The sequence below is a fragment of the Oryctolagus cuniculus genome, chromosome 6 (assembly GCF_051225735.1).
Source record: "Oryctolagus cuniculus isolate XC-2025 breed Fujian yellow rabbit chromosome 6, ASM5122573v1, whole genome shotgun sequence".
In the NCBI taxonomy this organism is placed as follows: Eukaryota; Metazoa; Chordata; class Mammalia; order Lagomorpha; family Leporidae; genus Oryctolagus; species Oryctolagus cuniculus.
The window spans coordinates 132,458,472-132,474,582 of record NC_142872.1 but is presented as its reverse complement, the minus strand read 5'-3'; the positions used below and the strand labels follow the sequence as shown (position 1 = coordinate 132,474,582).

The window sequence follows — 16,111 nt, the reverse complement described above, 5'->3', positions numbered from 1 at the left end:
ATTCAAGGACCAATGAAGGGCTGTTGAGGCTTAGATGAGAACAAGCCTCTAGTGTTCCCAGCACAACTTGTGCACACACAGCATCCTCCCATAAATCATAGGACCACATTTCCAGGTCAAGAAAAACACAAGGCTGAGCTCATGATTCGATCTAGTAATTTCTACAGTGGCACTAAGGAAGGGAATGAGCAGATCACTGTCCTTTACCAGCAGAGATGTCCCTGCTGTGATGAACTGGAGCTGTCAGAGTTTAAAAAAAGAATACCATCAGGGCAAAGGCACCACATCTTGGCAAGAAATGCTTCACATAGTTTCCACCGTCCCCAAGCCCTCCTTCACACCCCACGCCCTGCTGCTATTTAAATCCCAGGCACTCCACTGGGCCACGCTCATTTTAGCCAGTGCCCAAGCTATCAGCAGAGAAGAAAGGGAAAGCATGGCTCCGGGAGAGAAGGAAAGGGAGGAGGGGCCAGCCAAAAGCGCCCTCCGGAAGGTGCGCACTGCCACTCTGGTTATCAACCTGGCCCGAGGCTGGCAGCAGTGGGCAAACGAGAACAGCACAAGGCAAGCCCAGGAACCGGCAGGCTGGCTTCCTGGAGGGACCCAGGACCAATCCCAAGCTCCTAAACCAGTGACTTGTCCCACTTTCCCTAAGTCTCCTTCCCTAAAGCCAGAGGGACATGGAGACGGACAAAGCCCCGAGGAAGCCACGGAGATCTCCCACATCAAAAGGAAAGAGGTGACCAAGACAATTGTGAGCAAGGCGTATGAGAGAGGAGGGGACATGAGCGACCTCAGCCACAGGTATGAGAAAGACAGCAGCACGCCTGAGCCCGACCATCCAGAGAACGACATTGACAGAATCCTCCACAGCCATGACTCCCCGACTCGGAGGAGAAAATGTGCCAACCTGGTGTCTGAGCTGACCAAAGGCTGGAAAGAGATGGAAAAGGAGGTGCCCATGTGGAAGAGCGACAGTGTAGACACGGAGGACAGTGGCTATGGAGGGGAGACCGAGGAGAGGCCCGAGGATGGAGCACAGGTGGCTGCTGCCAGGATCAAACGTCCCTTGCCCTCTCAGTAAGTGAATGCATCCTCCCACTCCTTAAACCAGGATCACTGTTGAGCCCTGACCAACTCTGGGAACACTGTGTGCATGGCAAGTGCTGCTCCAGTTAGAACGAGAATGTCAAAGACTGGAGAGTCAGTGAGTCCCAGAGGGAAAGTCTGTCCTGGGGCGGAAAGAGGTGCTAACAACAGACATGTAACATTTGGGTCAGGGCTTCTGCTATTTTGTTTCTCTTTTCTGTTTTGAACATTCAGGTTTTAAGCTCAACAAAGATGAAGCCATCAGAGTGGAGGGTGTTGTCTTGGGTGTATTTTTAAAGTAAATTCTATAGTGAGTAACAAATTGGCTTATTTTTCTGTAGAGAAAAGTGCTTTCTGGTAACCCAATAGGGAAAGCTGTCGCTTGTCCCAAATTAGTCTATAATATTATCCAGAAATGCATCTGCACAAATAGGCCTATTGAGCATATATCTCTCTGATTCTTTAAACAGGTGGAAGGTTACTGTCTGACTTGAGAGCAGGCTCTGAAGTCAAGACAGACTCATATTCAAATCCCAGTACTACCCCTAACAAGTTCTTTTTCTAAGTCAATTTCCTCATTTGTAAAATATCAATAACAGTAGAATTTTGGGATAAGTTATGTTATATTGGGAAAAGTAAAAGGTTAGAGCTGCCAAGCACCTAGTGCAGTGTCTACCACATATGCTCAATATGTGAAAGCTATTAACACATACTATGATTTAGCAACTTTTCAAACTTTCAAAGAAGTTTGTCCTGTTTGTAAAAAGAAAAGGAATTAAAATATCAGAACCCAAAAGCATTTTACATATGAAATACACACACAGAGACACTCAAACTGAAACAAGAAACACATTTGAGAAAGTCAGGATATCTCATTCTACAAACACAAGGTATAAAGGAATAAAGCCACAGGTAAAAATCATTGATGTCATAACACTTGTAAACTGATTCCCTTTGTGGACAATTAGGTATATAGACGTGCTTTTTAAAGTCTTATGAAATAAACAAAATTGGTTACTATATCTGACAAAGAATTTAGAGTTTGTGGTGTTAAAGGTGTTTTGAAAGAATTAGAACCATTATATTGCAAGCTTTCCAGAAAAATGAGACGATAAGCTCAGATAATTATAACAAGTTGCCATACCTTTAGTGAGTGCAAGGACTATTTTAAATGCTTTATACTTTTAATCCTCGTAAACCTATAAGATAGATATTAACATATTTTTATGAACAAGAACACGAAAGCTCAGAGGGGAAGTTTATTCAGTAAGTTAGTGACAAAAATGAGACCTGAGTCTGTGTGCAATGTTTTAAAACCAGACATGGTACCAAGTCTGAGGCAGTGCCTTAAGAGTGTGTTCATAGATTTGGATTTGCTCTCTCCTTACATTAATAATTCACTATCAAAGTCACTATTATACCAGAACATAAGGAATCATAGTTCAAATTACAATATTTTGCATTTTGGAGTGTGTGTGTGTGTGTGTGTGTACTAGAAATGTAATTAGAGAGCCCAGCAGAATAAAGGTTGAGGACACACAATGAAGATCTTTGTGCCAGCACACTTTAAACTGGCCAGAGCCACAGAGATGACAGCTGAGACCAATCCTAAATGTATAGTAGAGCCAGACTCTTCTTTGGCAATTATCTACACACTTTTCAACTATTTAATTGCCATAACATTCTCCATGGGGTAGATATACCCCATATTTGAAAACTGGGAACATGAAGTGAAGAAATATGAAAGAACCATGTATAGGAGTTTTTAGCTTTAATTGTATGGCCTTGAACCCAGACATTTGGTACTGGAGCTCATCTTCTTGGTCACTAGGCTATCCCACCCAAAAATGGACTACCATCAGGACCCTGCTGAGGGCATGTATATGAGCATGTGAGGGAGAAGTATGTAAGTTTGAATGAGACAATTAGATTTGAATTATGGTTACTTTGGCAATACTGGTTCTCTATGTCATCGAAAAAAACAAATTTAAAAAAAATCCATATTTCATGGAATCATTTTGATATTAACTATGTGAAACATGGATACAGGAGAGCTCCTTAGTTGTACACACTATAAGGCAGGAAGCCAGGATGGGTGATCCCAACCCCTTAAGATGTTAAGTTTGTCTCTCTGGGTTTGGAAGAGGTGGTTAAATCTCTTCTTTCCTTCCTTGGTTCCTTTCCCTCAGTCTTAAAGTACATAGGGTACCAGAATGCCACATGCAGCAACCACAGCTCTTAATGTCAGCCGTAACCTTAGCTGTGGCAGAGAACCTCAGTAGAAGCCTAACGGGACATTTTGCCTAATGGGACTCGAAAATACTGCTTGAGAATTGAAAGCGACATTACTGAAACACCTTTCTTTCCACCAATTTTTAATTGTAGGTACCATTCTTTCCATGTATCTGCCACTAGGGAGAAAATTACGTGTCATGAATGCTTGAATAGAAAGACAGGGTTTCATTCTTTTGTGGCTGAGTAGTACAATCATTATGCTTAGTGAAATGAGCCAGTCTGAAAAAGACAATGTTTTCCCTGATTTGTGGTAACTAATATACAGAGTGCAAAAAAAGTAATTTGTATGAGTGAAATTGACATTTTAAGCTCTGATTATTGTTTATAGCCCTCGTCTTTTATACTCTTGAGGAACAGTGGTTTTTCTACTCACTACTTGTTGAACTCTTTATTTAGTGGAGGATTAAGCTTGATTATAAATTGAAAATATGGGCCGGTGCCGCGGCTCACTAGGCTAATCCTCCACCTTGCGGCGCCGGCACACCGGGTTCTAGTCCCAGTCGGGGCGCCGGATTCTGTCCCTGTTGCCCCTCTCCAGGCCAGCTCTCTGCTGTGGCCAGGGAGTGCAGTGGAGGATGGCCCAGGTGCTTGGGCCCTGCACCCCATGGGAGACCAGGAAAAGCACCTGGCTCCTGGCTCCTGCCATCGGATCAGCGCGGTGCGCCGGCCACAGCGCGCCGGCCGCGGCGGCCATTGGAGGGTGAACCAACGGCAAAGGAAGACCTTTCTCTCTGTCTCTCCCTCTCACTGTCCACTCTGCCTGTCAAAAAAATAAATAAATAAATAAAAAATTAAAAAAATTGAAAATATGTCATTATAAAAATTAAAAGGAAAATAAGAAGGAAGAGGGAAGGAGGGAGTGGGGGGGGGAGGATAGGGTGGAAAGTATCATTATGCTCTTAAAACCTTATATGAAATACATGAAATTTGTTCCTTTTATATAAATAGAAAAGTAAACAAAAAGCAGAAAAAGAGTTTCTTGGCAGTTACGATGTTTCATGGATAATAGAAACAAACAAATCAAGTCTGGTTAAAAAGTACACAAATTTTTGTTAATTGGGATTCTGCTTTGCAAATGCTTATATTTCATGTCTTATTTTAAAAACAGTCTTTTTGTAGCTGACTTGTTGGTCAGTTCCTTTAGACAAAGGCAATCTGAAACCCCTTCCAAGATGGGAACGCTAATAAGACATCTATCCTCTCCTTCAAGTTCTATTCCTTAAACCTAATAGTTGAGCATGACAGTGCCATTTTATAGATAAGCAAACTGACATGTGCCGATGTTGAGAAACATCCAAGGGGAAGAGCTATGAACAGATGAACTTGGGAAGACTGATGCCAGAGTTTATGTTACTTTTTTTGTTGTTGTTGTTAGATTTTTTTTAACTTTTATTTAATGAATATAAATTTCCAAAGTACAGCTTATGGGTTACAATGGCTTCCTCCCCCATATCGTCTCTCCCACCCACAACCCTCCCCTTTCCCACTCCCTCTCCCCTTCCATTCACATCAAGATTCATTTTCTATTCTCTTTACATACAGAAGATCAGTTTAGCATACATTAAGTAAAGATTTCAACAGTTTGCTCCCACACAGAAACATAAAGTGAAAAATACTGTTTGAGTACTAGTTATAGCATTAAATCTCAATGTACAGCACACTAAGGACAGAGATCCTACATGAGGAGTAAGTGCACAGTGACTCCTGTTGTTGACTTAACAAATTGACACTCTTGTTTATGGCGTCAGTAATCACCCTAGGCTCTTGTCATGAGCTGCCAAGGCTATGGAAGCCCCCAGAGTTCACTGACTCTGATCATATTTAGACAAGGCCATGGTCAAAGTGGAAGTTCTCTCCTCCCTTCAGAGAAAGGTACCTCCTTCTTTGATGACCCGTTCTTTCCACTGGGATCTCACTCACGGAGATCTTTCATTTAGGTTTTTTTTTTTTTCCCCAGAGTGTCTTGCTTTCCATGCATGAAATACTCTCATGGGCTTTTCAGCTGGATCCGCATGCCTTAAGAGCTGATTCTGAGGCCAGAGTGCTGTTTAGGACATCCGCCATTCTATGGGTCTGCTGTGTATCTCACTTCCCATGTTGGATCATTCTCTCCCTTTTTGATTCTATCAGCTAGTATTTGCAGACACTATTCTTGTTTATGTGATCCCTTTGGTTCTTAGTCCTATCATTATGATCAATTGTGAACAGAATTTGATCACTGGGACTAGTGAGATGGCATTGGTACATGCCACCTTGATGGGATTGAATTGGAATCCCCTGGTATGTTTCTAACTCTACCGTTTGAGGTAAGTCAGCTTGAACATGTCCCGAATTGCACATCTCTTCCCTCTCTTATTCCCACTCTTATATTTAACAGTGATCACTTTTCAGTTAAGTTTCAGCACTTAAGAAGAATTGTGTATTGATTACAGTATTCAACCAAAAGTATTAAGTAGAACAAACAAACAAAAAAACACTAAGAGGGATAACATATTACGTTGTTCATCAACAGGCAGGGCGAGGGGTGATCAAGTCACCGTTTCTCATAGTGTTCGTTTCACTTTAACAGGTTTCCTTTTTGGTGCTCAGTTAGTTGTCACCTATCAGGGAGAACATGTGGTATTTGTCCCTTTGGGATTGGCTTATTTCACTCAGCATAATGTTTTCCAAATTCCTAACAGAGTTTATGTTCTTAACCACTATACTAGACTGCCTCTCACAGTGGAGGACAGACTCAAGGAACAAAGTGGAGATCAAAGTGTCAGTTTAATTAATAAACCTAATAACACCCCAAGTTTAGGGTTTTGGTACAACTGTATTGGCAGACTTCACAAAAAATGGAGGTGAAAGTATGGCCTCTTCCTACCAATCTCCTATTCGAGAGCTTGGCACTCTTACCATGTACCCTAAGGAGTTTCAATCTGCAAGGGAAATCACAAGCTTGAATCTCCAACCTAGTTGACAACAAAAAGCATAATTCTGACCAGAGATGTTCATTCTGCCTTTTGAATGCAGTTGCGCTACTCTTGTAAAATGTGACCCTAAAGATGCTCCCATTATTCAAAGTGGTTGTACTCCTTACGGGGAAGAGCAAGACAGTACACAGAGAACAAACACTCCTCGAGACTTCCCTGAGGAGCTAGAAAGAGTGGCAGGAGTTCTCTGCTTTACTGGCAGAGAAAGGTCAGTGGGCATTAATGTTACCTCTGCAGGAGGGTCTATGGAAAGGGCGACTGAAGAACTAAAGTGATCTCCACACTCTTCCTGGAGGTCCAAGATAGACCTAGCAGCCTGCATGACCTCATGACATTTTGCAACTGGTGATTCAGGCCCCTCAGAGAACGTTTTTGGTGCCAATGAACTTGCTTATGATTGAAATACACCTTTTAGATATTTTATTTGCTGTGGGTTTCATTTCATATTCAGTAACTTACTCATATAATGTTACTCTAAAATGACAGAATTAGATTAAATTGGTGTCCATATTCTCATCACATTGTTTAGGAGTCCCATTCACATCAGAAAGCAGCACTCTCAAACATGCTATTTTTAGCGTTTACAGATAAGAAAAAAATTCCAGATTTGTTTCAGTAAATGGAGCTAGACTTTCCAAGATAGACTGCTTATGACATTTAGTAGAATTAACAACCTGGTAGGCTGGCGCAGCGGCTCACTTGGCTAATAATCCTCTGCCTGCGGCGCCAGCACCCCGGGTTTTAGTCCCAGTTGGGGCGCCGGTTCTGTCCTGGTTGCTTCTCTTCCAGTCCAGCTCTCTGCTGTGGCCTGGGAGTGCAGTGGAGGATGGCCCAGGTCCCTGGGCCCTGCACCCGCGTGGGAGACAAGGAGAAGCACTGGCCCCTGGCTTCAGATCGACGCAGCACGCCAGCCGCAACACGCTGGCCGTAGCGGCCACTTCGGGTGGGGGGTGAGGGGTGAACCAACGGAAAAAGGAAGACCTCGCTCTCTGTCTCTCTCTCTCATTGTCTAACTGTGCCTGTCAAAAAAAAAAAAAAAAAAAAAAGAATTAGCAACCTGGTACATATCAGGACAGGGGAAATAGTTTGGTTGATTATATGAAAATGTGTTTACTGAGTAATTAAGAAATTGGATGGGTCTAAATTCAGTATTGCTTTCCTAAAGTAAAGGTAAAATGTTAGTGACTGGATATAGCTTTGTTTTCTCTCAATTTATACTAGATTGCCTTTCAAAAATTTAGTCTGGATGATTATTCACATTATTTTTACTTGAAAATTAAAAAAGAAAAATCAAACTAGGATAATGTGGTATTGATTCTTCTACTAAACAACCAAGAGCATATTCAGTGTATAAGACTTTCTAACTCTGACTTAAACCTGATACTTTCAGGCTGGCGCCGTGGCTCACTAGGCTAATCCTCCGCCTTGCAGCGCCAGCACACCGGGTTCTAGTCCTGGTCGGGGCGCCGGATTCTGTCCTGATTGCCCCTCTTCCAGGCCAGCTCTCTGCTGTGGCCCGGGAGTGCAGTGGAGGATGGCCCAAGTGCTTGGGCCCTGCACCCCATGGGAGACCAGGAGAAGCACCTGGCTCCTGCCATCGGATCAGCGTGGTGCGGCGGCCATTGGAGGGTGAACCAATGGCAAAAGAAGACCTTTCTCTCTGTCTCTCTCACTGTCCATTCTGCCTGTAAAAAAAAAAAAAAAAAAAAAAACAAACAAACAAAAAAAAAAACAAAAAACTGATACTTTCAGAATTTTGAAAAATGGAAAAAATTTTTAAAACCAGGATGTTTATAAAATAGAAAAAAAATAAACACTTATTAAGGTCTATTTCCTCCTAGTTTTTTTTTATAGTCCTATTTTCTAATTCTTGCTTGTATGATAGATGCCTTTGTTTTCCTCCCCTGCTATTTTTAGGGATTATAATATTGCAACGTAACAAATGAACATTAAGATTCAAATAGGCTTCCTTTAGAAGAGAAATAGTTTTTTCTCTATAGACTTATTACCAAATCAACATCCCATCCTTACTCCAAATGACATCAAGACTCAAAACTCAGGGAACCTGTTTGTAATTAAACATAGAAGAAGAATAAAAAAAAACTACATGAAAGAACCAGAGACCCAGATAACACATAGTTTAAAGAAATTACCTCTGGATGCTAATTTGTGTATTTTCCTATTTTTTTATTTCTTTAAATTGCAAAATCAACACCAATATGAAAACTCTGAAAAATAAGAAAAAATGTCATCTGAGTACCAACATATTATTTTCATTTATATATATGATACCTAATTCTTCAGTGGTGCATATACAATTTTTAAAGATTTATTGGGGTCTGAACTGTGCTAAAATAGGCTAAGCCACACCCTGCAACACTGGCTTCCCATATGGGTGCTGCTTAGAGTCTCCGCTGCTCCACTTGTGATCCAGCTCCCTGCAAATAGCCTGAGAAAGCAGAGGAAGATGGTCCACGTGCTTGGCCCCCTGTCACTCATGTGGGAGACCCAGAAAAATGCCTGGTTCCAGCCTGGCCCAGCCCTGGCCATTATGACAGTTGGGGGACTTACTAGTGGATGGAGGATCTCTTTTTCTCTCTCTGTAACTCTGCCTTTCACTTTTTTTTGACAGGCAGAGTTAGAGAGAGAGACAGACAGAAAGAGAGAGTTACAGACAGTGAGAGACAGACAGAGAAAAAGGTCTTCCTTTTTTCCGTTGGTTCACTCCCCAGATGGCCGCTACGGCCATTTGCAGGCGCTGCGCCGATCTGAAGCCAGCAGCCAGGTGCTTCTCCTGGTCTTCCATGCAGGTGCCGGGGTCCAAGGACTTGGGCCATCCTCCACTGCACTCTCGGGCCACAGTAGAGAGCTGGACTGGAAGAGGAGCAACCAGGACTAGTGTACTGGGACTAGAACCCAGGGTGCCGGCGCTGCAGGCAGAGGATTAGCCAAGTGAGCCACGGTACCAACAAGTGAGCCACAGCGCCAGCTCTGCCTTTCAAATAAATAAAATAAATCTTTAAAAAAAAAAAATAAAACTAAAGAGGGGAAATGGGTATGAGATAAACGTAGTTCACAGAAAATAACTCTAGATGGTCCTGGTTTGTTTGTTTGTTTATTTATTTATTTGAAAGGCCGACTTTGGAAAGAGAATCTTCCGTCTGCTGGTTCACTCCCCAAATGGCACCAATGGCTGAGGCTGGGCCAGGCCAAAACCAGGAGCCTGGAACTCCATCTGAGTCTCCCATGTGAGTGCAGGGACCCAAGTACTTCGGTTATCCTCTGCTGCTTTCCCAGGTGTGTTAGCAGGGAATGGGATCAGAAGTGTAGCAGCCGGGTCTTGAACAGGGACTCGTGGGATGTCAGCATCGCAGACTGCAGATTAACCCATGCCAGGATGCTGGCCCTGCATACACGTTTTATCGTTTTATATAGTTGGCAATTGTGCCATGAACTCCAATCATATTACTTTATTTTCATGAATTTTTTCTTGCTTTTTTTAATTATTAACTATTCATTAAGTACCAAAAAAACAGAGCCTGGCACCCATAATTAATGGAAGATGGAAGGGATGTTATATGAGAGGACAGAATCAGATATGTGGGAGTTAATGAATCCCACTATTCACTACCTTCTGAAATATTTCAAATGTCTTCTCTGATGTACACCTCAGCCTCAAATTGGGGATGAGATCTGGGTTCTGCTAGGATGGCCCTGGGTTTGTTATTGAAGGCTATACCTGTCACTGGTCTCCATGGTTCCAACAGGGCAAAGTGTTCTTCCTTGAGAATGAGATCAAGCAATCAATATTGTGGGAGGCTAAGGAGGGACAGTCAAAGGAGAAGGCAGCTGATGTGAGGACCCCTATGGTTGAGAGAAACTGGTCCTATCTCAGGGTACTGAAGCTCCCAACATTTTTTCATCCATACCCAGGTACTTCAAAAAGTGCACAGGAACATGGAATTAAAATGTGTTTACTTTTTCATAATATGCATTTCCTACGAACATTTTGAAGACCCATCCTACATAAAATCCCAATTGTTTTTCTTATATTCAGCTTTTTCCCAATTATTTTCTCATACACTTTTATCCACGTGTCACAAACAATATTAATGTTAATGTGTAGCCCTGTTTCCCCAGTTCAATGCCACTGTAATAGTGAAACAGCGTTAGCAGTGCAGGACTTTTGTAAACACAAAGCATTTATGCTGAAATGCTCAAAGAATTAATGAAAGTTCGCCATCTAGTGGACATGATTCCTCTTTTGAAAACAATGTTACTGCAAGTATGTATTCCTCCCTATCCACACCTGTTTGGTGGCTATATTTGGATAACCAAATTTCAGGAAATAAGTTACTAGGTAGTGAGATATACCCAAATCTGATCTATTCCTATCCATTTTGAGTAACAAACTGTGAGGGTTCAGATAGCTCAGGCATGCCAGTCACCTAACATCTTGAATCCCAAGGCTTCTAGGCATGAAGTCACTTGGTGTTGGGGTGAAGAGGGGAGGGTAGGCCGCTTGTGAGCATGAGGAGTACCAATCTCTACTGCAGTTACCTGCAAAGGCAACGAGACCTAGGGCATGACTAGGAGACTGCAGATAGAGTAATGGCAGGGAATTCTTAAAAAAAAAAAAAAATAGGTTTTACCCATTTTAAAATCAGGCCTGCGACCTAATGACAATAAGTGCTCTATAATTTCCAAAGCTGTTTTTGTTGTCGTTGTTTTGGATTTTAAATACGAATGTGTATTCCAAATTTCAAGGATACAATCACATTTGAAACACAGCTCATTCACTTAGCGAGTATTAGACACTGTACCTGCAAGCTGAGAGGCACTAGAGAGGATACCAGAGAGAGCACTGACTTTGGCCTCAGTTTTGTGTTTGGATCTTTCCTGTCACTGATTTAGGGCAAGAATTCATAGTAGCTATTACCAGGCTCTGGATCCAACTTCACTTGGGTTCCATTTCCACTTTTACCACTTAACAGTTTTGTGACTTAAAAAAAAATTACTTAATCTAGCTATTCTGTTTCCTTATCTGTTAAGTGGGACTACTGGTACCTATTTCTTAGAGTAGTTGTAGAGAATATTAATGAAAAGTGCTTAGAAGAACACCAGCACATAAAGATCAATGAAGTTACTATTGCAGGCTAAAGTTTTCTGGCTGCACAACCAGATATTTTAGTTTGTGGCACATCACTGACACACAGACATATTCATTAAAACTATATACATGAAAATCTACACGACTGAATGTTACAAGGCAGGTGTGGTGGTGTGATCCTTAAGCTGCAGGAAATAACTGGTTTTAGAGGTCATATAAGTAGATTCTCTAATACACTGATGCGATTCAATTCTAAAACCTTACTAATATGCAATTTCAATACATACATACAATAGTTTGCATTAGTTTTGTGAAAGGAAATTTTTTTTCCATTAGAGTGCTTAAAACATTATCATTATTCATAGAAAAAGTAACCCAGAAGGACATACATCAAACCAAGAATAATGGTGGGACCGTATATGTGTTTTTCTTATTTTCTGTTTTTTATGTATCTCGTATAATGCAAAACATAAAGACTGACATTAAGATTCATATGCGTAGGAAGCACAAGGGGAAATCAACAGTTGGGTGTTAAAATAATGTATCTTAATTCTTCGTCTTCTCTCTCCTTTAGAGCTAACAGATTTACAGAGAATCTCAACTGCAAAGCCCAACGGAAATATAGCCAAGTGGGTGACTTGAAGGGGAGATGGCAACAGTGGGCTGATGAACACATCCAGTCCCAGAAACTCAATCCTTTCAGTGAGGAATTTGATTATCAGCTGGCCATGTCCACCCGCCTGCACAAAGGAGATGAGGGCTATGGCCGTCCGAAGGAGGGAAGCAAAACTGCTGAGAGGGCCAAGCGAGCTGAAGAGCACATCTACAGGGAAATTATGGACATGTGCTTCATCATCCGCACAATGGCTCGCCACAGACGAGACGGCAAGATCCAGGTGACTTTTGGAGAACTCTTTGACAGATACGTTCGTATTTCAGATAAAGTGGTGGGCATTCTCATGCGTGCCAGGAAACATGGACTGGTAGACTTCGAGGGAGAGATGCTGTGGCAAGGCCGAGACGACCATGTTGTGATTACTCTACTTGAGTAGACCTTCAACAATAAAAGCCAAACATGACCCACTAGTGTCTTCATGTTCAATGCTAATGTATTAAAAATTAAAATGCAAACTGTTAACTGTTAACATGTTAGAAGATATTAAACAATTTTTATACAAATGAATTTTTGGCAATCTATTTCTATGAAGAAGTTTGAAGGTTCTGATAAAGCAAACTAAAAGCATTCAGAAAGCACACGAAATGTTAGTATATAATAGCAGTACTAATATTTGAATCCCCACTTACATTCCTATGCAAAAATATTTTAATATCCATTGCAGAAATTATAACAAGAATTTTAAGTTAAACATTATATTCAAGAAAAATGCTGACTACAGATGCAAGTTTAGCAGAATATATTATAATGTTAGTGCCATTTTCTATAAAAAATTCTTATATCTGTAAAGGTAAACTTAATAATTTTTAAGAAGCTTGACTTTGTACTATTGCTTTTAGTCACAGCATCAATTACAAAACTTAACATCACCTACATATATATAGAAGATTCAATAAAATGTTGAAATTCCTCTGTGGACATGGATCCCAACAGGTGTCCAGCCATTATTATGTCTTCATCTTTCTGCGTGATTTCAGCATATCACATAAAAGAGACATGACTGGTGGTCTTAGGATCAACAAAGAAAGTGTGCTCACTTTCACTGAAAGTAGAGCAAGGGTGAGAGGTTTAGACTTACTTGCCTTTAAAAGACTTCTTGGAGAAGTTTGTTTTTTCTCAAAACTTTAATAAGCCATGCAGCTTACATTGATGTCAATGCACAATGAAGGAGAAATATAGAAATAAAGAAAATTGGAATGTACAGTATAGAAGAATCTTATAGAATAGTGGTGAATTTAAAACAGATTTGAGACATTTTAATATTCTTCATACTCCAACCAAAAATTGTATGAAATGCTTAAAAGTCATCAAACACCAATATTTGTCCTGAAAAGGTGGGGGAAAAAGCACCAGTAATAATATGATAGCAAGAACAAACAGCTTTGACACTCATATGTTAGGTTTCAACTTTTCTCCAGAGTTAAATATGATTTATATAATCCTAAACACAAAATGAACAAAATATAAGATAAAAATTCCTACTGAATTCATTGAAAATGACTGAAATATCTTGTACTTATAGTACTTTAATATCTTAGTTATGTATAATCTAGGGATAGGTTTAAAATAGAGATTTAACTACTGTATGAACTACTTTTATTTCTATGTAAATTCTTTCAAACTGAAAGTTCTAATATCTTCTCAAAGAAGAAAATACATATATTATTTCCACACTAGAATTGTAGCATCACAAATTAAGATTAATATTTCTAAGGAGAACTTCATGATTCTCACTTCTATTACAACAGTGAAAACAATCAAAATTTAAGGACAAATGTCCTAAGAATGACTTATTTTCTATTCTTGTTTTTATACTATTTTTAGATTATATTCCACAATTCCACTTTCTTGTGTTTGACATACAACAAAATTAATGAGTGCAGCTTAACCTTTTTATATCAGAACATTTAGAAAAATGGCTTCAAAATGGTACCATCACTTTCAACTGTGAATAATAACAGTGTATGCAGGCACGGACATGAATCATTCAAAGTTCAATTTGTTTAGATTTGAGACAAAAAAGGTCTTCTTAAAGAGCTTACATTAAAACTAACACTTTCCCAAAATCCTGGCTATATTACCAGAAAGCTAGTTTTCTTATAAGAAAGCACCTTCTTTGGACAGGCATTCTCTGGCAAGTATCTTATGAGACATCATCCATCATCGTAGGAGCTGTCGTGTGATGGTGATCATTCTTGGCTTGTAGAATTTTTCTTTATTGTGTATTATTCTTATGTGAAATCTTTTACCTATAAGATTGAATCTAAAAATATTCTCTCCTCAAACAATTATTACACTAAAAATTCTGTGATAGGAACATTTGTAGTTGAAAACCTTGGATATTTGACCAATAATAGTAATGTAATAATAATAATAATAATAATAATAAAGTGTGTAGCATACAGGTTGCAAGAGCTAATGAAAGTCTTCATTGATATCTTCATAACTTATCCAAAATGTATGAAATAATTAATTTTATCATATTAATTCTTAGTCCCCTTTAGAAGATAGTGGACAACTGATTTCCCAAACTTTGAAGTTTTCCTTCCCAAACTATCCACCAGATGCTCAGAGGGTTTTGCATGATTGATATTCAAATATACATCATATTCCTTCTGTCTGAACCTCCACCCAGATATCTGATGCCTTTCAACCTTCCGTACTTGAAGGTTTATAACTTCCTCATCCCCAAGCTTTCCTTCTCATCATTCTGTTCACTACACTATGAGGTGGGAAGTTCTGAACTCAGTTTTATTCCTTCCTAAAATGTTGCAAAATTATTTTTGTTTCGCCTTCTGCTTTTTCTTTTCCCTTCCCCAAATCTATTTCCTTCTTTTTCTAGTTGCTACCCACAGGTGTAATATAAAAGTGCAGGTGCTATTTCTCACACGATGTAGGCATACATCAACCAGAATCTTATGTCAGTGGGAGTTCATGCTCTCGTAAGAATTGCTGTATCTTCTCTCTGTTACTCTGTCAAGGACTCCAAGAGATGCAGGAGACCAACTGACCTGTAGAAGCCTCCGTGGGATTCTTAGAATATCCATATTTACTTCCCATTTCTTAGTATATGTAATATCTTATACCTTAATATCTGTTAAATTATCTAATTTTAAAAAACTGCCATATGGCCCAACCTCTTAGCCTAGAGGTTTTGAGAGTGCTGTGATCTACAACCTATCATCTGAGTAATCTATTCTGTGCCTCAATTTCAGGGCCATGCTGGTGTCTAACAAAGTTACTTTCTGGCCAATAAAGCCCACTCCTAAAATTTCCCTTGAGGACACGACTGAAGCAATATGAAAATATGTACGCATGATGGACTGTGCTTTTTAATTGTAAATAACTGCAAATAACCTAATATATAAAGAAAAACATCAAATGAAGTACATAAAAAAGGTTTTAAGAACTCGAGTTCTTTTATGTACACACACATACACACGTGCTGAATTATATATGTACAAGTGGTTATATATAATATATAACTGAAATATATAATCTATATTTTGAAAAGCGGATTACCATAAATAATGAAATCAACTTTCTTAGGGATGGGTAGGAATGGACTGAGAGAAACAGAAGTGAGATATATTTCTCAGAGTATACTTGTTTCGTAGAGTTTTGGTTTTTGGAAATTTTAATAAAACAATCTACACATCTCTTGCTAAATAAATGCAGATGGTTATACTCCAAGTAAGTAAGTTTGGTCATCAAAGGTATACATATGCTTATTTAGTAGATGCTACCAAAAAAGTTTTCAAAGTTGTTCCACTTCATGTGCTCTTTTAAAAAAAAGCTTTGATTGGCTACTTTAATACTCTTGGGATTGCCAGTTAGTCTTGTGCCTTTTCTTTTGTGGAACTTTTTTTTATACTCATTTATGTATTGTGGAAGAGTCCTTCCTTAGATATGTGTATTGCAAAAGACTTTCACTCTTGTCAGTTGCCTTTTCACTTTCATGATGCC

At 39.7% G+C, this 16,111-nt stretch overlaps 1 protein-coding gene and 1 long non-coding RNA gene across 4 annotated transcripts; one reads left to right on the top strand and one right to left on the bottom strand.

The window, feature by feature from the left end:
• The first annotated feature begins 385 nt into the window (after positions 1 to 385).
• On the top strand, positions 386 to 12,652 carry ABRA (actin binding Rho activating protein). Of its 3 annotated transcripts, none has more exons than XM_089335580.1 (3): positions 386 to 1,080; positions 9,494 to 9,607; positions 12,044 to 12,652. In XM_089335580.1, exons 1-3 carry the CDS (start codon positions 437 to 439, stop codon positions 12,519 to 12,521), a joined length of 1,236 nt encoding a protein of 411 aa, XP_089191706.1. In that variant the 5' UTR covers positions 386 to 436; the 3' UTR covers positions 12,522 to 12,652. The 3 variants fall into 3 exon arrangements, with proteins under 3 accessions (XP_089191706.1, XP_089191707.1, XP_002710776.3); XM_089335581.1 differs by having other exon boundaries at positions 9,494 to 9,656; XM_002710730.6 differs by lacking the exon at positions 9,494 to 9,607.
• Positions 5,373 to 8,647, bottom strand: LOC149126302 (uncharacterized). Its single transcript, XR_016235861.1, has 2 exons — positions 8,513 to 8,647; positions 5,373 to 7,378 (listed from the first exon to the last, which is right to left on the bottom strand). It is a non-coding gene; the product is annotated as an uncharacterized LOC149126302 (long non-coding RNA).
• Positions 12,653 to 16,111: the final 3,459 nt, after the last annotated feature.

What these genes read in the sequence shown, in the direction of transcription:
- ABRA (XM_089335580.1), top strand. Translation starts at nt 437, where the DNA reads ATGGCTCCGGGAGAGAAGGAAAGGGAGGAGGGGCCAGCCAAAAGCGCC. An exon ending in AAACGTCCCTTGCCCTCTCA is followed by an intron (nt 1,081 to 9,493) that starts GTAAGTGAATGC and finishes TTTATTTGAAAG; the next exon opens with GCCGACTTTGGAAAGAGAAT. An exon ending in ACTCCATCTGAGTCTCCCAT is followed by an intron (nt 9,608 to 12,043) that starts GTGAGTGCAGGG and finishes TCTCTCCTTTAG; the next exon opens with AGCTAACAGATTTACAGAGA.